Genomic DNA, 22,987 nt, shown 5'->3' on the forward strand with positions numbered 1-22,987 from the left:
TTTGTGCTTTATTCTATAAACACAATTCTTCTCATAATTGTAATTCTGAGGCTCCTGAACCTTCTAAAACCTTGTTCTTTCTCTCAAGCTTTCTCTGCTTGATCTGCCTCCATTTGCCTCTTCCATGTCATGTACAATCTTAAACTGTGGGGGAAGTCTATGATGATTGATGTTATGAAAATTCTGCACATGGCTTAGCAACTTTGTAGGCACTTAACAACAATCATTTTGCACCTTCTGCGGTCCATTTTCCCCATTTCAAGTGCCACTTTCCTTCCTCTGATACCTTCTCTCTAATTAACTGCCTATTTGGTGCTTTCTGCAAGCTAGGTGCCCAGTATAGGCAAGAACCAGAGCCCTCTCTATTTGACCGGTGCATGAGAGAAGCTCATCCAGACATCCTTTGGGCGTTAAAGTTCCGTATCTAAGTGTGTGTGTGTGTGTGTTTTCTGGCACTTTCCCTGGTACAACAGTGTTTCAACGCTGAATTGGAGCAAAAAGCAATTGGGTTTTCAGTGGATGGATCACGTACTGTGATTCAGAGGTAAAATGAAGGTTTTTCCTGGGACAAACAAAAAACACTCAAGACACAGAGCTTTGAAGCACGATGCAAAAGGAAGTCTGTACAAACTCTATATAGTTAATCTTAAATCAAAAGACTAGCTCCTTGAAAACATGTTTGGCATCAGAAGTTTCCTAATCCTGCCCGAAGGCCTTTTAAAATACACCATGCAGACAGCTATTCAACTCCTAAGGTTTGGGACTGATTAGACAATGCCTCCCATATGCTACATCAATATAAGTATCTGTTAAATCTAAATATAAGATATTATTATTTTATTTATTATTACTCTATATCCCATTCATTCTCCAGGGAGCTGAAAGTGGCCTACATACCCACCTCCCCATTTTATCCTCACAGAAACCCTGTGAGCTAAGTTAGGCTGAGAAGTGTGACTGGCCCAAGGTCACCTGGTGAGCTTCACAAATGAGTGTGGATTTGAACTGTGGTCTCCCAGGTCCCAGTCCAGCACGCTAATCCCTACACCACTAACCTGATTGTTTTAAAATAAAAAAGGAAGAGCATTTAGACAGCACAGTGCTACCACAGCAAATAATTCAGAATTCAGAGTGTGCGTGCCAGAATCTGAACAATCCCACTTTAAGCTGCTGATCTCAGATCCCAATTGTGTGGGTAGATACCCGTCGCCTTGGTGATGAGAAAGTCTGTGGGAAGGACAGGAAGGAGAATATTTCATAGCTCACTGCAGAAACTGGCAGGGTGAAGTGTTGCCTCTGAATTCGGCAATGATAAAGCCTGAAACCCATCAACTGCTGCTACCTAATCACAAGTTGCCACAGCAACACAGATAGGAAACAAGGGATGCTTTTCATAATAACATTAAGGGATGAAAATGCTCAAACGTGAGTATTGGTGTGACCAAAAAAACAACTACAAAATATCTACCTTCCCGAACTTCATTTCTTGCACCTAGGTCACTTTAGAGAAAATAGCTTTGATGCGATGGACAGATGTCAACACTACGTGCTGAATCTATTATGTGCCAAATTTTGAATCACAACTGAATATGAATTGCAAGAATATATTTCTTTGATGACAAAGATGATAACCATGAAGCACTGTTTGCTTGCACAAAACTCAGGGTAGGGGGGTGGGATTGCTTTGTTTTTACCCGATTCATTTCCTGCCCCCAAGTAATCATGGTAAATTTAACAGATCACGATTCATGGAAGTTCTTAAACTATTTCAGAAGTGTGAGTGAGGCAGGTAACAACCAAGGAAAGAGGCTTTTCTATAGCAGAATCTGCTCCCTAGAGAAGTTCACCTGTACTACATTTTAGCTGGCAGGTTAAGACCTTAATTCTATTTCCCTATGCTTGCAGCAGTGACTGGTTTATCTGTCAATAACTTTTATATGGCCTTTGCTACTTGCTGTTTTATCTGGTATGTTTCTTCAAAGACTAAGCCGTGTTCTGGTAGCCCTACTTTGGCCACCTGAATAAGACCCTTTTGCATCCTTTTGATACTATGCACGGGTAATATCCCCTCGGGGATAACTATCACAGAATGTCTCCACAGCCATGCTCTAGTCCAATGTTATTTCTCTCCACCTTATTTAAATTGTGCCTCTTCTCCTGCAAAATGTTTCCTACCTACATGCTATATCGCACAGATGGGTGGATATCTCAAGCTGTCAGTATTCTTGCTTGCTTACATTAAACCTACAAAAAGTAATGCTTGCCTCTCACAAGTATATCCCTAGTTTTAATCATACAAAGCCAGGACATATACCAGCTCCAATTATAATTTGCTGTTATAGAATACATATAACCTGTGCACCTTGTAAGCATCATGCTTGCCAGCAAAGATTTAAATGTCTCTAACCTTGTCTGTATCTTAATTTTAAAAGCTTATTGATTCACTAATCCTTATGGCATTAACTTTAACACTTGATATTGATGATTTAAAAATAGCTCCTCTTGCTTCACTACTTCACTGTTACTGCTGTCAAAAATGTAAGATTTGGTTTTGTGACAGCTTTCCTAGGACAGCTGGGAGCTGTTCAGAAGCTCATCAAAATATATTCCATGTTTCTGTGAGCTACATACTAAAATAGTCCTATAGCTCCATGAAAAATTGGTGAAAGCAGTTCATCATTTTCATACCCTCCAACATTTCAAAGAGGAAAGGAGAAACATTATTGTTTATGAGTACTTAGACTGGGCCAAAAACAGGCCCAGGGGGAGGCTGTGTTATAACAATGGTGAGTTGTGAGGTGTAGTCTACCAGGTTATACTCTACAAACACAATGGGCATAAGAGACAGGAAATGCCATTAAGACAGGACATTAATTGTGTGACTGAAACATTTTAAAATGTTAATAGCAGCTGCAGAGCCCCTAATTGTATTGAGGATCACAGCACAAAGGGAGGAGGTTAACCCTGTTCGTTTACACCATAGTTTCAATTAAAATTGGTCCCCCAAAGCTGCCTGATTTCCACTGGCAGCGTGGAGTGGTACCAATGGGAATTAAGTAAGCAAACTTAGCTATTAAAAGTACCAAAAATATGTTGGCTTTGAATGCAAAATGCCACTCTTTTCAAAAAGGAAATCTATTCATCTCTGAAAAAACTGATGGAGACATACCCTGGCAGAGTGTACTCATTAAATAATGTTTTTGACAGACTAAGGAAGGAGACGTTGAGCAGAAGCCCTAAATTAGTAGTGAAGATACTGCAGGCTGATCACCTCTGAAGATACAATGTTTTCATAAACCTAATTCTGAATTCAACAGCAACTTAGGGTAAACATGCTGCTTTTCATTTTATTAGGTCAGTAATTCCCACACTGTGTGCAAAGAAACTTCAGGGTGCTGTGAGAACCGAATTAAATCAATTCAAGTTCCCCCTGAACTCAAAATACCCACTTAGTGAAGAGACAGTTCACTGCATCTATGCATAATTCGTATGCCCAGATTCAGGAACTTGTGCAGAATCAAGGAGGGATGGTCTCCTCTGAGGGTGGGTAATTCTTTCTCTTACTGCTAAGGCTACAATCCTATTCACATTTAATGGAGGAGCCATTAACACAGTGGGAGCTGCTTCTGAATAGACATGCATGTGATGGTGCTACAAAAGTAGCAAGAGTTTCAAAGTGGCATAGGTACACTTTCAGTTCATAAAGGAGTGTGCTGAAATATGGCATATGACATATAGTACACATACAGCAAGCACTGTCCGTAAGATTTATAGACTCTTATAGTAAATGCATACCTTCCTATGGACCTGCATTGAGCTAGCACAGGGGTCTGCAACCTTTAAGACAAAAAGAGCCACTTGGACCCGTTTCCGAAAAAACAACAACAACTGGGAGCCGCAAAAACATTGCAACATTTAAAACAAATATAACACTACATATATTGTTTCTGGCCTTAATGCTATATATACAGGATCGTGCAGTCAGCTGTCAATCTCAAGAAAAAAGGACAAATTAATAGCTAATTAAAATATTTAATTTACAACCAGGTAACCAGGTTAATGGGACTTTTGCTCCTGAACCTCAGTGCTCAGTGTCTGCACATCAGGGCTGTAAGACGTCACCTTCATTTTCACACAGGCTTGCAAGCTGTCATCTGTGAGGCGTGATCGGTGCTTGTTTTTAATATAGTTCATGTTGGAGAAGACCTGCTCACATACATATGTGGAAGAGACCACAAGGGCCATCGAGTCCAACCCCCTGCCAAGCAGGAAACACCATCAAAGCACTCCTGACATATGGTTGTCAAGCCTCTGCTTAAAGACCTCCAAAGAAGGAGACTCCACCACACTCCTTGGCAGCAATTCACCAAACTTTCACCTGCTTAAGTTTAAAAAGGGGCTTCAAGCAACTAAAAAGGGGCTTCAGGCAACTAACTCCACGTGGAATTCCACGCGACCGCGACTGCATAATCAATGCCACAAAATGCCAAAGAAAATTAACCAGGGCCCCAGTGAACCATAAATCATAATCAGTGCCTGATGTAAATAATAATTAATAATGAGGGCCCAATGTCATCCTCATCATTATAAAAATAATCCCTCTCTTCGTGCCGCCCAGCCTCCCAAGAAAAAAACCCCACTTCAAACGGTCACAAAGCACAAATTCCACGCGACCGCGACTTGCTATGCCCAATAATCAATGCCCCAAAATGCCATAGAAAATTAATCAGGGCCCCAGTGTACCATAAATCATAATCAGTGCCTGATGTAAATAATAATTAATAATGAGGCATTCGTCATTATAAAAATACCGTATTTTTCGCCCCATAGGACGCTCCGTCCCATAGGACGCACCTAGTTTTTTTGGGGGGAAATAAAGGGAAAAAAATTTCCCTTTATTTCCCCCCCAAAAGCAGGTTGGGGAAACCGAACCAGGTCGAGGAACAGCGGGATGGCGGCGCTTCGCCTCCCTGCTGTCCCCCGAGCTTGTGGGGCTGGCCGATGCCTGTGGGGCGGCAGGCTGCTATCCGCAGCGTGGGGAGCCTTGCCGGGACCTCCGGCAAGGCTCCCCATGCTGCGGATGTCTGCCTGGCGAGGGGGGCGCTCTGCTTTAGGGCGCACCGCCCGCCGGGCGGCAGGCTGCTATCCCCACGCTGCGGGTGTCTGCCTGGCGAGGGGGGTGCTCTTCTTTACGGCGCCCCGCCCGCCGGGCGGCAGGCTGGTCACCTCCGCCCCTCGCCTCCTCCCCTCGCCACCGCCCCGGAGCCGCAGCAAAGGCTTTAAAGAGCCGCATGCGGCTCTGGAGCCGCAGGTTGCCGACCCCCGAGCTAGCACATACGCTTTGCTCTGTTGTTTAATATTAATAAATATATAATAAAATATTATTATTAGTTAGGAACAGATGTCAAGCTTTCATTGAGTTTCTAAGTTAAAAAGGAAACTTTGCATTTCAACAAGAGGCACCACAAATGTTTAAGTTGCTGAAAGGTGATGGTCAAAGCAATCCCAACTGGGAACAGAGAGCTGCAGTGTGGCAAAGTTACCACCATATTCAAGTCCTTGTTGGCTTTTCGTCATACTGCAGCATATGGCTAATATAGATAGCAGAGAATATAGGACATACTACAGCAGGCATGGAGGCTGAATGCAGTCCTCCTGTGTGGCCCTTGGCTTTCTCCCTAGATCACTCCTTGTACTGTGATATGGTATGTTCATTGCAAGGGTGGAGTCAGGTGTGTGTAGAAACCTCTTAGATATGAGAGAATCACATTCATTGGTCCTCCTACATTTGTCTTCATCATTGCACTTTTTCCTTTTCACTTCAGGACATGGGAATGTAACCCTCTGGCTGAAAAATGCTCCTCAACCCTCTACCATAAGGTATTCACAAAATGAGAAGTAACATACAGTTCTTTCAACTAGAAGACTGTTTCTTTGTACAGAACTTCGTACTAGAAGAGCATATTCATTACCAATCATAGTTGTCAACTTTCAGATTTGAAAATAAGGGACCAGCAGCCTCAAAAATAAGGGATCAGCAGCCTCACCTGTCCCGGGGACAGTCTACGGGATATCTAAGAATCCAAGATAGCAGCGGGAAACAGCGCTGGAATAAGGGAATTTCCCACACAAAAAAGCGAAGGTTGACAGCTATGTTACCAATGTATCAAAACACTTAACTCCCAAAATGAAAATATTTATGCTTAAAAAAAAAAGTCTGTAGTTTAGCCAGATATTATCTCAGAGGAAAGGTGTCTTGCTTCAAAACACTTTAGATAGCAACTTTTTCAGATGAATACAGTAATTACCTAAGGCTGTAGCTGAAACACAAAAGAGTAACATGGTTTAAGTGACACAAAGAATGTCATACAAAGCTTGTTTCTGCAACCACTACTGAAAGAATATGCTTCAGGGAATGAAGCAAGCTCTTCATTTAGTTATTGTAAGACTGGGAGGAAATCAGAAAATAGAAAACAACAGAGTAATCCATAATGAAAAACACCACTAAGGAATAAATTACAACAAATCTACTATGGTATCTCTAATATAAAAAAAAGAATGCTCAAAGAGGAGTTGTCTTTTCATTGCAAGCAAAAACGAAGAAAAACAAAACAAAGAACTGGCAATGTATTTTTTCCATAATTTTTATTAAAAGTTTTTCATCATACAATAAAATAAGTCAACAACAAACTAATCTAAATAAGAAGAGAAAACGAAAAAGGAAGAGTTAAGTAAATACAAAGGTATCTTAATCCTTGATTCACACAGAAGGGGATGGACCTTTCCAGCTCTCACTTGGGAGCATCCCTTTCTTCTCCCCCCAGCCTCCCACCATGGGAGATCTTCCCCCACCTGACTCTCACATGGGGTCCTTCACCAGCCAGCCATCACCTTCATGTGTATACAATCCCTTCGGTGACCCAGAGTATAGGACACCAAAAACAAAACAAAAAAACAAAGCAAGAAGAAACAGAAGGGAAAAAAGCAAGAAGATAAAAATAATAAGCGGCTGAAAAAAGAAAATAAAGGAAAAGAGAAATAAAAAGGGCTTCTATTTCTCCATCTGTCAGTTTTATATATATAAATATTATTCAAAATATTCACTCCAGAAAGGTATCCAGCTTTTCCTCCTTCTGCTAGGCAATATTATCCCAGGCTTCAGATCCAGACATCTCAAGTCCATTCCTTTTCCCTTCCTTACACAAACTCTAAAAGAGGTTCTCCAATTATTATCATTGATAAATGTCAAGAATAGTCTTCCTCCTGTCCAGCACAATAACTTTACCTTCAATGTTGAGAAGCAATAAATCCTTCATCTTTATTCATACAGGAGTCTCTTTCCTGTAATCAAGAGTTATTCATTCATTAATTCACACACAGTTCCATATCTTCCAATTTCCTGTTCGTTGTGGTTTTCCATTCTAATTTATATATAAAAAAACCAGTACTTCCATTTTCTCTTCTTCCATTCCACTCTCCTATTCTGGCAGTCATTTATCAATATTATTTTCCAAGGGTTCAGTGTCTTCTTTAACCTCATCTTTCACTGGTCTATTTTCATTCACCCTTTTAGCCATCTCAGCTCTGATCTCAAATTTTAATTGCTCATCCAGTAATCGTTGCATGATGCCAACAGTCAATGGGGTGTCCAACAGTGTTTTTGACATACTGAGTGTTCTTGGTCTTATTAATAACTCACGCTCCACCTTAAAGTCTTTCTGCCTTAACAGCTTGACTCTCCCATCTCCTTATCTCCAGACAGCATTCTTTTCCCACAGAGGCATAAATAAAACTAGTTTCAGTTTGCAGCCAGTACTTTCATCAAAGGGATGGAAGGTTAAGAATAAAATAAAAATTTCTAACAGTTGGAATGCTCCTTAGCCACTTAAAATCTTTCTTAGTCGTAAACTATTAAAACATTCTGTTTTGCTTTCAGCCTTTCAATGATCATCTCTTCATAATTCAGTTCACATTCCAGATGCAAATTTCAACAAGCGGAGAGATCACTTCAGTTATAATTTATAACAGTCTCAAAAGTAATTAAAGAAAGGGAGGTTTTGCCCACTTTATGCCCTCAGGACTGACCCTCAGGAATATTATGTTGTGTTTGGACACGATTGAAATTCCTCTGTTCTAGGCCACTCTCTTCTCAGAGAGAATGTAATAACTAAGATTTATGCCTTTCGCTATCATGAATCACCACATAATTATCTCTGTCGACAGACTGTTGACAAGCGATATCTATTCCGCCATTTTCCTCTCCAGAAGTCAAAAGAGCTAACAATGTACTGACAAATATTTTGCCTAATTTAAATCAGTTTAAATCAAACCCCTACCTTGCTTGCCTTTTTGGCCTTCTAACCACATGCATCCCATACTGTCAACAGCACATAGGCCCCATGTCAACAATAATCAAATTGGAGTATCAGAAATAGTGATGAAACTGGATTAGAAGTGAAACCAAATTTATAATGAAAGAAAATTTGGGAAATCAATTTAAGTGACTAACCTTTGAAAGCAGCAAAAGCAGTAACAAAGACTGACGAACTGGGAAGAAAACCTGGTCAATTTATCCCCCCTGGGAGTGGACCCAAAGTGACGCTTATTGGTCAGTTGGGTCTGCCCCCTGGGGAACTCCAGCCCATGCCTGCCCACCATTGGCCAATCTGCGAGCAGGCTGGAATCTACCCGGACAATGCTCCCAGGTTGCAGACATGGCTGTGGCCAGGCCACAACGCCACCTGACAGTGGAAGGATTTGTATTGGAGCTTTAAATGTAACCAAGAATAAAATACATATTTTATACAGTTCATTTTTAGACTTTTATTTCTTATGTTTGGTTCTGTTAAGAATAGAAGGAATGATCATGTCAGGTTATACTGGGTACATTTTTTAAAACAAATGAATGACTTATAAAAAACATGTTGGCTGTTATAGAACAGAAAGTTCTTTCCCAGTTGTAGTATACTTTCAACTACTCAACAGAACTTACTCATATTTCTAAAGTGATACATCACTTGTCATTTTTTATAGCTTTGAACATCCAAGATGCCACTGGATACATGTGCATTTATTACACTGAAGAGTTCCAGAGGGAGAAATATAACATGTTAATGGTCCTTCTGCCTGCCTGCCAGGGAAGATTCAAAGAACTAACAAAGTAGCCAGAACATCAACTATACTTAATAGATTCTGTCTGGTGCAGACAACTCAAGTGATCTATATCATTTCGAAGTCTATCCTACCCAGCAAGCCCTTGGGGAAAAACACAGCAACTTAGGTTTACACAGCTAAACCAAAGGATGTTCAACACTGCTTTATGCTTCCCAGATAAAAAAGGAACCACAATAAAAATGTTGTAAGTATAAATTATATAATCTGTATAAAAAGTAGGAGGTATGGTACTTGTTCTTTCCCTTCTTTCTTTGGTGATCACTCGTAGCTGAGTAAGATTGTCTTCCATGAACACCATCTTAACAGTGAGTCCGTAAGTGACTGTGGAGGTCAATTCTGGATCCACACATTCTTCCACAGGGGGGAGAGAGGTTTCCAGGTGGGAGTTGATCTTGGTGAGGGGTTGTCAAACGTGCCTTTCTCTTAGCTCGTTTCTCCTTTTCACCCTGAGTTCATGCTCCTTCAAAGTCTGTGACACCTTTGGTAAAGGCTGTTCTCCAGTTGGAATGCTCGCAGGCCAGTGTTTCCCGGTTATCAGTGCTTATGGTACTTGTATACCAGGATCCATTATTTTTAGGCATATAGTAAGCCATGCCACATCTACCATTTCAAGTTAAAATGTAGCTTCTTTAATTGGTACACATGAGTTGCATGTGTCATGTTATTGTTCTAAGTCACTTTGTAAGAGCCACCGTATAATTTAATCTTCAGGTACACTTATGTTTGCCAGAGTGTTTATCATGCATACAATGCAAAGCATGTAGAGGTATGACTGGTGCAGACTGTTATCCTTATTAGCATCAAGTTATTCACTATTACTATGGTGGCATGACCACTTTGGTCTTATTTTGTACACTGTTCTGATATCTAAACCAAGAGGGTGTTTAAAAAATATATTAATAAATTAACTAATAAATAATTTGAATCGCTTCAGCTCCTTCCACACACAGCTCCAAAAACATGTTGGATATGAGCCAGGAAACTAGACAATTGTGTATTCTGCTGTAGGTCCTCAAGTGTTCAGGGAAATACATCTCTCATTGACCTTTTAAGCTTTCGCTGTGGCAGATAGCAACACACTGTTATTCTGCTCAGAATGTTAAACAGCTAAGGCAAAATTTATGGCCAGTTTCAGCACTTGCATTAAGTATTTTCCACCAGTGCTATGTGCTTTACTCTCTGTAGCATTACCTTTCTTAATCTAGTAGATGGAATATACACAGCAAAAATAGTTTTCTCTCTTCACATTCTACAAAATGAGAGATGGCTGAAGTAGGTCCGAATGAAATGAAAGAAATTCTGAGAGAATCTTCAAAACCCTCTGAGATGAAGGAATCTATTTTACGCTACTTCAAAAATTTGTATGTTGCACCAGAAAACAGTATCTTGCATCTTCTAGCATATTACAGGTATGGCTCACAGTATGGCTTCTCAGCACAGGAAGCATAATTTTATATAAACACATATATAAGGCTCAGAGTTTACTTCTCTTCCTGTACTCCTCAATCAACTTCCCCTTATGACTTATTTTTTTAAAAATATTGCCAGTCTGAATTTTATCCCTGCTCAGGGCAATGAACAAAATAGCAGTGAAAGCTGTGAAGTGGCAACTATTGTTCACCAGGTTTTGCTTCATAAATGTTAAGTATGCAATGTTCCCAGTAAACCATTTAACATTTTGAAAAAGTATTGCTATCTACACTTATCACTTTTTTTCTTTTCTGGTGCCTTTAACAGTATCTTAAGATGCAGAAATTAAGCAGGACAAGTTTTTAAACCATATCTCTCTATGTCAGGAAAAATTCCACCCACTTTTGTAATGTGAGGCTGCAGTTAATGACAAAGGAGTAGAGCAGTAAAATATGGGACATGTACATATACTGTAAAATAAAGTGCCAATAATATGAGCAGAATACTGATAACCATAGTAACAAGAAACTTGAGTTTTGGCTTGTATGCTCAGTAGCTATTATGCTTATATTTTACACCCATTTGTTTACTGGGTTTTCAGTATGCAGTAGAAAATGGTACAGTATTAGTGAACAATCTTTCATTGCATGTTGCCCTTTTAAATCAGCATTCATGCCTGTGAAAGAAACTAGCATCCAAGACAGAAGCACACTAGTATAGGCAAAATACCCATGGAAAAAACCCCCCAAAATAATGATAATAAACATGAAGAATAACTGTGCTGCAAATAAAGCTGTTCTAAAATTTGATTTATCAAGTTAGCATGCATAAAAAGTTAATTTTTGTATCAAAAGCTAATTATTTCTACTATGTACAGAAAAAGGTATGATTAAAAGTCATATTCGCAATTAAACAATTTCCCTTTTCTACATGCAATTTATTTCTAATCAATTTGAAATATAATTAGTGCTTACTTTCATCTTCTTGGTTTTCTGGTGCAATTTGCCTTCCCTCTTCTTCTTCTTCTTCTTGCTCTTTCTGTGGCAATTCTTCCTGATGGCTGGAGGCACTGACAGAGAGCGTGTGGCAGCAATGGTTGAACCCACTATCCCGGGGCAGAGTATAACTGCGGGGTTTGCCCCCATTCCCATTTAGGGCTTGCATTTTCTCACCCTCCACTAAAGGGAAAGGGCCATAGTGATCCTGCAGGTGGCACTTTTGAGTAGGAAGAGTTGACTGCCGCCTGTGTTCTGGAGAGATAACAGCTGAGTCAGAGAAAACAGAGTCCTCAAGTGGTAGAGTCTGAAGGTAGTGCAACCCTGAGCTTGTCAGTGGAGTCTCTATTAAATCCTGCCAAGAACGTCGCTGGCTGGCTGTTTTGCGGATGGGAGATTCAGTAGTACTCCCAACTGGTTCCTGACGGAATTCCTCATGTGAAGATTGTGACTGGGAAGTTTCAGTGGAAGAGAGTCGGCTATGCTTTGGTTCCACAAAAGGGCTTGCGCAGCTCATCTGCAACATAAATATAGATTCTGGTTTCAGATCAGTTATGAAGATAGCCGAATGTTTGCAATATTCAAAGGCCATTATGTACTACAGCTAGCAAGGATATAGGTTTTATTATTAACTTATGTATTTTCCCAACTCCTAGTTCATAAAAGGATATTTCAAAGAAAAAAAACTGAAATCTATCTACAAAATCATAAGCCTTAGAAAAAGAACTATCAGAAAGAGAAGTACCCCAGCCAAAAAGGCCCAATACATCATATGTAGCCACGCAATTAATCTTAGGAGGATCATCTGAAGCACAAATTTCTTTGAGTACAATCATTATTTGGCTTTGTTGCACGATATTCCTTGCCATTCTGTGTTTCATATTGGGTATAAACATCAATATTTAGAAGTGGTTATTTGTTGCTTTATGCTCCTGCACATACACCAGACAAACATTTTGAATAATAGTTTTATTTGCTTCTATCTAGCTTCAAATCGTTCAGTCAAAATCTCAAGGTTCAAAACAGTAAAGAAATAGTGTATGTGACATCTGTTTGTATAAACACCTAGGAGATGTATCTCGCAATACTTGTAGTCAAACAACTACAAGGTCTTTTTACCACTCCAGCTCTGATATTCTCTCTGATATTCTCCCAACTGTTATTACAATGAAGCTAGCTATTTAAGGATCCCTTGATTCCACAGTTAATAGAGTTGCTGTTTTATGATAAAGTCACCCTCATAATGCATTTGAAAGGCAAGGTTAATCTAAATAATAAAGGAAATATTCAGAAAACAGTGTGTTACCAAACTAAGTGATTCAAATAATGGTTCAGTTACAGCTAATAGTACTAAAATCTGATTTTAGGTGAAACCCTGCAGATCACTGGAGAAGAGGAAAAAACTTTCTCCTAAGAAGTTATGAAAATGCAGCCACTGACATTTACAGAATGCCATAAGAATTTATGAATAGCCTTTAAAGAATAATCCAGAGAACTCCATATGTGCTTTGTGTCAGTTTCATGGGATCTACTGTGGCATACAAAAATCTGGAGTGTCAGTCCCTACACTACAAATTATATGAATGTCAGAATTAAATGGTGGTTTTATTTCAGTTTGAAAAACCAGAAACCAGAAACTGTCACAAATATTACCTATGTATCTTTTACCAGGATCTTGTTGAAAGCTCTCTTCCAAAAATGAACAGAGGGGTAAAATGCTGAGTAGTCACCTTGACTACTTTTTAGATAAAGACTGCCTGGGTTAGCTACTTGGTTTGTGCACCATTGAAGAATTTCTCTATCCCTGTTGCATTTGGAGACAAATCTATTGTTCCAAAGTGATGAAATACATAGTCCCTACTCATGAATCAACTGCTAGAAAGATGTTCTTGGTCTTCCACACAGATTATCAGGATCAGGCTGCAAGGTGAGATCTGGAAAAGACCTGACAATGAGGCAATATACAGGAAGAAAAAGCAGCTGTGGATAAGTCATGTGACCCTTCCCTTTTGTAAGGTCAGGTAAGCACTGGATAGAGGGAATAAGAAATTTCCAAAGTGCTCCCGGGGTGATCTAGAGAAGTCTTCTTTGTCTCTAGCTGCAAGATTTATTAACATGCCTTAAGTCTTGCTGAAACAACCAGCAGCAGTCACCCAAAGCATAACACTTTTGGTATACTGCTGAAAGAAGTATGATATTTTTTGAGGCAGGTGTTAAGCAGAAGCTTTGAGATTAACCATTCATCAACTTTGCCTTTCCAACTGTGTGTTATAGCACCCCTGACACCTTCACAAACTGAATGGTTCTAGCGGTAGTGGGATGAAAATGAGACTGTAGCTGAGGAAATGCCTTGCTACTCATATTGGCATTCATGCACAGTGCAGTCATTCAGTCAGCACACAGTTGGCACAAACACAAAAGATAGGGTGGGATCCAAGATGGCGTCGTTAGCGGTAGCTCAATTTTGTGCTCCGCGTTGATATATAGATTTATTAGTACTCTTCAGCTCTTTTAAAGTTTTTTTTTTCTTCTCCTCTCTTTTAACCGAGCTTAGCAGCTTTAAACTATCACTCTTTTTTATTAACTGCCAAAGGCCTATTTTTATCCGAAGGAGGCTCAGCAAGCCGCCCTATCTTCACGAAGCTGGTAATTAGCAGACGGGGGAGGCCAACTACTCCTTCGGAAGACGCCGAGCTTTTTATCTATAAAAAAAAAAGGGAAGGAAATGAAGCTGCTATAACCCCAAGAAACACAAGGCAAGTTCAACCCGATAATTATTACAAGGGACTTTTGTTTTCTTTTTTCTGCTTCGTTATACTGCCTAGCTACCTTATTGGTTACGTCGTGAGGTTGTTGAATGAGGGAGAAAGACCTAGCTGAACTTTAAACGAAACAAGGCACAATATAGAAGCTTAAGACCAGTAATATTTTCTAACATTTCAAATGATTGATACCTCACAAGTCCCAATGTAAATAGCTGGAGAACTAAACAGGTTGGAGAGGTTGGAGAGGTTCAGGAGGCAACTTCCATAAACTTCCATAAATCGGCACCTCTGCTACTGTTTACTCCAGCTTAGAACAAAAGATAAGCCGCCGGTAAGCAAGCACCCCCCTACTATACATCCATATATACCCATATACCCACTATGGTCCTCACCAGGAAAAATTACAAGGACCAAGGAATTCTGCCTAATTCACCACAGAGGCCGATGGAACGACGAAGGAGACAAAGTAAAATTACCAGCTACTTTCCCCAAAAAGACTCGAGCAAGAGAACTCTGAATGAGAGTATCCTAGATGTAGCTATGCCTTTGCCACTTACAGTGCTGGATTGGTCAACACAGTTAAAGGACTTGCAAACAAACAACAAGTGGACAAACCATCCAACAAATCTGGCTCAAGAACTTGCCATAGCAGAGAATGCTACAAAGGGTAACACAGCCAACACATCCGATGCCAATCCTCATTTGTCACCGCTGGAACTTGGAGGTAATCTTTCATCCCACTGGGTGAAAGCCAATGACTGTGGAACAGAAATGTGGGGTGATCATCTTCAGGAGCAGATATACCAGATCTCTAAGGATCTCCTTAACGTTAAAAAATTTCTAGCGATAACAAACGGGCTGCTCCTGACCCTAGTGGATAACTTCAAACAACATGTGAGCGCTTCAGACCAGAATACAAATCCCCTAGCCAGCCCGGATCCACCACTCCCCAGTAAACCCCGGAGGAAAAAAGCTGAGCCTAAGAGGAAGAAAAGCAAAAACATGAAAAACCTGAGGCGGCTTAAGACAACTCACCGTACCTGTAAAAAATATTGGCAGAAGCTCTTTAACCTTCTTCCATCCCTTTCTACAAGTGGAAAAAACAAATCCAAGTCGAGTGCCATCAAAGAGACACGTAAAGTAGATACTCCCATAAAAGAATCTAAATCAAGTTCTGAAGAATCAACACCGAGCTGGGACAAAGGAACTGATCCATCTGCAGTCATATCGCCCCAGAGTCCTCTCATGGCCAGCACAGAATCAGTAGACAGAGGTGAGCAGGCGACCCAAACTATCGAGGGGAACCACTCCTCTCAAGTTCGACAGATGTTGTGTCCCAAAAGAGAATGGAGTTTAGTCCTAATCCCACAAAAGCTTGTCTTTGCTAATTACCCTAAACCGCCTAGATTTTACGCAGGGTTGGACCGTACAGACCACTTTTTGTCTATTATAAGTGGCATTTTACCGGGGGTAGTAAAAGCAACTGACATAGCCGCTATAGAGTATCTACATCAAGATGATTGCTCGGTACGAGCACTGATTACTTTTTTAGATCATAATCTGGCCAGTTTCATTTTTAGAGCTAAAAACCTATTCAAAAAAGAAAGAATAGTTCTGTTAAGAATATTTGAAAATAGAGCACCTGCAACCCCTCTGATAGGGCCCAAGAGCATAGGAGTGGAAGTTCACAAAAGGGAAAAAACCAACCACCAAAACCATCGAAATAGAAAGCATAAGTTCCAGCAGGATCATCCCCACCAAACAGCACCAAATGAAAAAAAGGAAGCCTCACACCCAACTGGCGTCGAGCCTCCCACGTGGGACAGTGAGGACTCCGTTTGGGAGGAAGAACTCTCGCTGATAAAGCGATTCTGGTCACTGCATTCTCCAGCTCAAACTGAGATCCTGAAAAGATTTGATTTACTTCGAAGCAGACTAGAAAAAAAGGATGATCAAGGTGAGACAATGAAGGACCCTTATGTGCAGCCTATATCTCCCAAATGTCTGGTGGATAAGAAGACAGTGGGAGGCACCTTTAAATGTGTGGACGTGGAATTACAATCAGAGCCCCCTGTGATGTACAATAAAGTAAGACCAAAGCAAGGTGTGAAACCTCAAAGCTCCTGGCACAGCTATCTTAAATTGTCTCCGAATGAATTAGCTTCCCCCCCAACTCCAAAATCTAGCCCCAAATCACCAAGAAAAGAGGATCACTACACTCTCTCCAAGCAGCCAGCCTCGAAAAGAACCAACGGGTGTGTTTTTTTAGACACCAAAGAATTGCTGGACATGGTGGTGACATAGATCCAGCCCCCCGAAGGGCCCGGGGCCTAAAAGTGCTGTCCTGGAATATCGCGGGCTGGCACGCCAAGAAAAATAATCAACAATTTTTGTGTTACCTTAAGCAATTTGACATCATCTTCTTTCAGGAGACATGGCAGAATGACCCTATATTTCTTAATGGGTATAACTGCCACTACCTGCCTGCCTCTCCATCTCAAAGGGGCGGCAGATCTAGTGGTGGCCTAGCTTGCTTCATTTCCACGGAGCTAGCGCACTCCCTAACAGCCCTACCCAGCTGCAACTCTTTAGCAACAGCCGCCCTACTTAGCTTCAAGAGAACTATTCTCTTGCTGGTCAATGTCTATATCCCCCCAGGCCAAAAAAAACCCGTTGTTAAGGCTACATGGGCTGAGCTAGAGGCGTTTTTAGAGCCACTCGAATCTATTTACCCGTCTGCCCTGACCATTGTGTGTGGAGATTTCAACGCTCGTATAGGAACAGATGACAACAGTCTACACACTCATTTCAACCAATTTTTGGACACTGAAGAACAGACGGATATTGGCGCGACACGTCTGTCCAAAGATAGTAGAAGTAATTTCCCAGGTCTCTGCTTAGTGCAGGCTGCTAGACGGAGGGAACTGCTGATATTAAACGGCAATATAGAGGGGGACCGCCCCGGGGAATATACCCATTTCTCCAAGGCTGGGGGAAGTGTTATAGACTATATCTTAATCTCAAGATTTGCTCACAGTTTTATAAGGAAGTTTCAAGTGGGCCATAATACTCTGAGTGATCACCTACCTCTAATTTTAGAGCTTGCAGGCGGGCCTTTTGACTATTCTATTGCCGAGCCACAATATATACCTTCTGTAAATTTGGATATACCAGCCCCCAAAAGACTCAAATGGTCCCCAATATTGAATGAAAACCTAACCCTCCTTCTTCAGTCAGTGGAGTTAAAGCTTATTCGCTCCGCTATTGTATCAGGAAATTCAGCAGCTGCGATTATGGAACGCTTTAAATTACTCTTGGAAAGATTGAAACCCCATTTAACAACAGTGATACATAGCTCCGCTACAAAGAGGGCAAAGGACGGAGCTAGCTGGTTTGACCTGGAGTGCAGGCAAACAAGGAGACAAATGAGAACAGCCTACCGGAGATACAGGAAATCAGGGACTGCTCTCCTACTTAATGCTTATATTTATCTGAGACGGTCGTATAAACAATTATTAAGGAGAAAGAAACTGGAAGCTGAAAGAGCCGCATGGCACAGGTTGGTTAAGGCATCGCACGAGAAAGATACTACTTGCTTTTGGCGAACCATATCTGGTCTACTGGACCAGGAGCGCACTAATTCCATCTGTACAGTGGAACCAATGGAGTGGTTGCGCCATTTTCAATCTTTGTTCTATGACCAGGAAGCCCAACATTACAAACTATGCATTCAACTGGAGGACCTACCTCATTGGCCAGCAGTAACTCCGAAGGAAGTTGAGAACTTAATCGTACAATTAAAGAACAACAAGGCCCCAGGGAATGATTACATCCCTGCCGAACTTCTGAAGTCCAACATTGGCTGGTGGGCCCCCCTGCTGGCGTCTTTATTTTCTTGGATCGACTCAACGGGTTTACTCCCAGATGGTTGGACTGAGGCAATAATTATCCCAATCTACAAAAAAGGTCCCATGACAGATCCGGCGAGTTATAGACCAATCAGCCTTCTGCCTATACTCAGCAAACTATATGCCAAACATCTTTATACCAAGCTAACTAGCTGGCTGGAAACTGAAGCTATTCTAGCGGAAGAGCAAGCGGGTTTCAGGCAAGGCAGATCCACCATAGACCATTGCTTCACCCTAGCCTATTTAATTGACAAATATGCCAAAAAATCCCGTGGGGTGTTATATGCAGCCTTTATTGATCTAAAGGCTGCTTTCGATTCAATTCCACGTGTAAGACTCTGGGACAAATTGAGCACCTCTAGCATAGACAAAAGACTATTATTTCTGATCAGCTGTTTATACAAAGACACGGTGCTGCATGTAAGAACTTCGTTAAATGGCCATCTTATAGGACCAGTTCCTGTCAGTAAGGGGGTCAAGCAAGGCTGTATCCTGGCTCCAGTTCTATTCAACATCTACATCAATGATATGGTTAACTGTTTGTCATCTCCGGACTTCCACGCCCCCAAACTGGCTGACAAAGCAATATCAGTGCTTTTGTACGCTGACGATGCGATACTCCTATCCCGAACAAGAATAGGTTTAAATAGGCTCATAGATGAATTCTCAGCATACTGTAGAAGAGAGCAACTTGCAATAAACTATCAGAAAACCAAAATCATGGTTTTTGCAAGGAAACACAGACAGTACAGCTGGAGGATGGATAACCAGACAATTGAACAAGTCAAAGCCTTCAAATATCTGGGTATCGTTTTCCAGTCGACCGGGTCCTGGGATGTCCACCAAAAATGTGCCAAAGAAAAAGCTGCTCAAAGCATCAAGATGCTGTCCCGCTTCTTCTATACGAAGGGGGGCAGATACATCCCAGCAGCCCTTGAAGTTTATCAAGCAAAACCTCTGGCGCAGTTATTGTACGGGGCGCAAATCTGGACGGGGACCCATTGCTCCAGTCTTGAAACTGTCCAGTCCAAATTTCTAAGGCAAATACTCGGTGTCCCCCCCTGTGTCCCAAACGCAGCATTGCGACTCGAGGCCTGCCTTCCATCTGTGGAAACTCGGACCTGGCAGAGAACATTTAATTATTGGCTTCGTCTTAATCTGAATCCTCCTGGTCTACTGCCGTTAGTAATGCAAGATCCTCACGAAAGCAAGTGGTTTAAAACTGTGCATAAAAAACTCCTTACATGCGGTCTGCACTCACAGTCCCTACTATCAATGGGCCTCATCAAAGCAAAGAGTCTAATAGGCCAGCGCCTGAAAGACATCGAACGACAAAACAACCTGACTATCTTAAAGAAACTGTGCCCATGGTATACCTACTTTCCCCCTTCTCATTTTGATTCTCCAGCCTCATATTTGTCTAAACTAACCATCCCAAAATACAGACGTGCCTTTACATTGGCTAGATGGGATGTTCTTCCCTCTGCTGTACTCGAAGGTCGTTACCAAAAGACCCCATTTGAAAAACGACTCTGCCCATGTGGAGATGGTAACACGGAAACAGTGTCCCACGTCCTTTTTTCTTGCCCTCTTTACAAAGACCTAAGGAATGAGATTATTACTCCACTCATTCTCTCCAACCCCGGCCGTTCAACAGACATTACACTGCATTTTCTATTATCTGATACGAACAGTCAGATAACAGAGAAGGTCGCGAGGTACATCGAGAGAGCTGTGAAATTGAGGGCCACCATCTGAGTGACAGACCTGTTCACCCGACGGACCTCCTTTTGTCTGTTCTTTTCTTCCTTTTATCCCTATTCTCATTTTTAACTTTTGTACAGCTGTGGCCTGTTGGCTTTGCTAATAAAGTTTTGATTTGAGCTTGCAAAAAATCTTTTTGCTGGGTACGGAAATTCTAATGTAAGATCAAAGATGACTTCATATGATTTCAGTTATGCCTCTTGAAACGTTATTCTGTGACTCCTTTAGCACAGTTGAAAATAAAAGAAAAACAGCTAGGCAAAGTCAGAGCTTCAAAGCTAGCATGGGAAAATACAACTTATTTTATAGAATCACAGAGTTGGAAGGGACCCCAAGGGTCATCTAGCCGTCCCCCTGCAATGCAAGAAACTCAACTAAAGCATCCATTACAGATAGTTATTGAACTTCTGTTTAAAAACCTCCAGTGAAGGAGAGTTTGCCACCTCTTGTGGGAGCCTATTCCACTGCCAAACAGCTCTACCTGTCAGAAAGTTCCTCCTGGTGTTTCATTGGAATCTCCTTTCTTGTAACTTGAAGCCATTGGTTCGGGTCCTAGTTTCTGGGGCTGAAAAAAGCAAGCTTGCTCCATCTTCCATATGACAGCTGTTTAGATATCTGAATGTGGCTATCATATCTCCTCTCAGTTTCCTCTTTACCAGGCTAAACATACCCAATTCCCTCAACTGTTCTTCATAAGCTTGGTTTCCAGCCCCTTGATTATCTTGGTCATCTACCTTTGAACACGTTGCAGCTTATCTATATCCTTTTTAAATTGTGGTATCCAAAACTGGACACAGTACTTCAGGCATAGACTGACCAAGGCAGAATAGGATGGGACTACTGATTCCCTTGATAGGGACGCTATACTTCTGTTGATACAGCCTAGAATAGCACCAGTTGTTTTTTTTTTTGCTGCTGACTCAACTCACACTGTTGACTCATGTTAAGCTTGTGGTCTACTAAAACCCCTAGATCCTTTTCACATGTACTACTGGCAAGTCAGATGTCCCCCATCTTATATTTGTGCAGCTGATTCCTCCAGCCTAAGTGTAGAACATGACATTTGTCGCTGCTGAAATTCATTTTGTAAGTTTGGGCCCAGTGGCATTGGAGACAGAACTGGGATTCAATATGACCTCAACAGATTCTTTAACTATTAAGATACCTATTCTCTTGTAATTAAATAAAAAGCTTTCCTTTTTGAAAATGACACAATCACATCCAGACTTTCCAAATGAACTTAGCAATTTTTTGGGATGAACTAGAATGTTCTTCTGGCACTTGAACTAGCTTCAAAAACTAAAGTTCTTAAGGAAGCATTTTTAAATATGCAGTCTGCTTCCTATAGACCCCAAAAGAATATAGCTGAAATTGGGAAGAGGATTTTAAGAGGATCTGGAAAAATAGGTTTCCTATGGTATGGAAAAAATTCACCTCTATCTACTGGAGAGTGTACTCAAATGCATCTATCATACAAGCTTATTGTTTGCTCTCCTTACATCAGCATTACTTCACATCTGATGGCATATTAAGGATACCCTTTATTATCTGGCCATTTGTACAACTATATATTAATTTTTTTGTATGGTCTACTTATTTTGTAATAGAAAAGTCTATTTTTTAATACACAAAGAATTTGAAAGGAAGCACAGAATCTATTCTTATCTGAAGGAGGATAAGCTTTTGTGAGAAACTTAGTTCATGTTGGTTAAAGCAGGAATGCTGCCAGTATTTTACCTTGGCTTAGCTTCAATTTATAATTGCAATGTACAGATTTAAATTTGTTCCTCGAAGGATAATCTAATAAAGAGCTTATTTTTTAACAAATCTTTTTAATAAAGCAGCTGTTCTACTATTTTAACTGTTTTAATGAGAACTGGAAGATGTTTTTAAATGTAAGATCCTGCTAAATAAAGGTATAAATAAAGATCCTATATACCTGTCATGATTGTTGCTCTATGCAGTGGTTCAGGGTATTTATTCTTACATTATATTTTGATACAGAACCAAAAAACTGAATATATACAAACATAATTCCTCTGACATCAAGCATTTATACAGGATACTTCCAACATAATTCACCCCAAAGTGCAAACTCAGCTGAAATGGATGAAGGTTGAATAGGAGCTACTACCCTAAAAGTATTTCTGCATTCTCACTCTGGGACAATGGCAGCTAGTTATTACAAATGAACACTTACCGAAGGAGGTCGTGGGTATGTGTCGTATGGTGGAGGTGGGCTGTCTTGTTTGGGTGTTGATGGCGTGTCTGCTTCTTCCTTATCACTTTCACTCCAGTAATCTAAACAATACAAATTAAAACAACAACAACCCTGTATTATTGCAGAAATCAAGTTCTTCAAAATTCATGTGTCATAATCAGAAAAGGGGAGCAATGGAAGATATATGTTAATGTGGACTTTAAGAGCCATCCTCATAATTCATTCTAATGAATAAAAGCAGGCCTTCGAGGGTTCTAATACAACCATCCTAGAGCTGTGATGTAATAATCCCTTTATCAAAGTTCTACAGGACTGCTATTTGAGAATATAATGGTGGTGGAGAACTAAGTATGTTTTGTCAGCATCACTGGCATAGCGTAGGCACTATGATGATCCATACTTGTGTTCTCTGTACACAATTGTCTCTGTGCTTGTTCCATGGGTCTTGGCTTCCTAGTAAAGCAAACAGCTAGCCAAGCACAACAAATGAGAGATGCTCTGGTCAGTTTTCAAGGGCAGCCACACACAGAACACATTACAATAAACAAACACTAAGGTCACTAGAGCATGAGTTACTGGTGACAATCTATCTTGGTCCATGAATGACCATAGCTGCCAAACCAGCCATAGATGGAAATATGCACTCCTTGCCATTGAGGCCACCTTAGCTGACAGGATTGTTCCTACTGGAATACATAGCTAGGATAGAATCCTTCCAGTTTAATCACCCACTGAGATCCCAGTTATATA

General features: G+C 40.8%; 1 protein-coding gene across 5 annotated transcripts in view; it reads right to left on the reverse strand.

Annotated features, from left to right (window-relative positions):
- The window catches only part of CNKSR2 (connector enhancer of kinase suppressor of Ras 2), a 298,892-nt gene that overhangs the window by 66,411 nt on the left and 209,494 nt on the right, over positions 1–22,987 (reverse strand). For all 5 annotated transcript variants that reach the window (XM_082220567.1, XM_082220568.1, XM_082220569.1 and 2 more), the window contains exons 21-22: positions 22,217–22,317; positions 11,559–12,096 (exon numbers count right to left, since the gene is read on the reverse strand). In XM_082220567.1, coding sequence (XP_082076693.1) covers positions 11,559–12,096; positions 22,217–22,317 — 639 coding nt within the window. The remainder of the gene's footprint in view (positions 1–11,558; positions 12,097–22,216; positions 22,318–22,987) is intronic.

This window comes from Podarcis vaucheri (assembly GCF_965113315.1).
Source record: "Podarcis vaucheri genome assembly, chromosome: 4".
Taxonomy (NCBI): Eukaryota; Metazoa; Chordata; class Lepidosauria; order Squamata; family Lacertidae; genus Podarcis; species Podarcis vaucheri.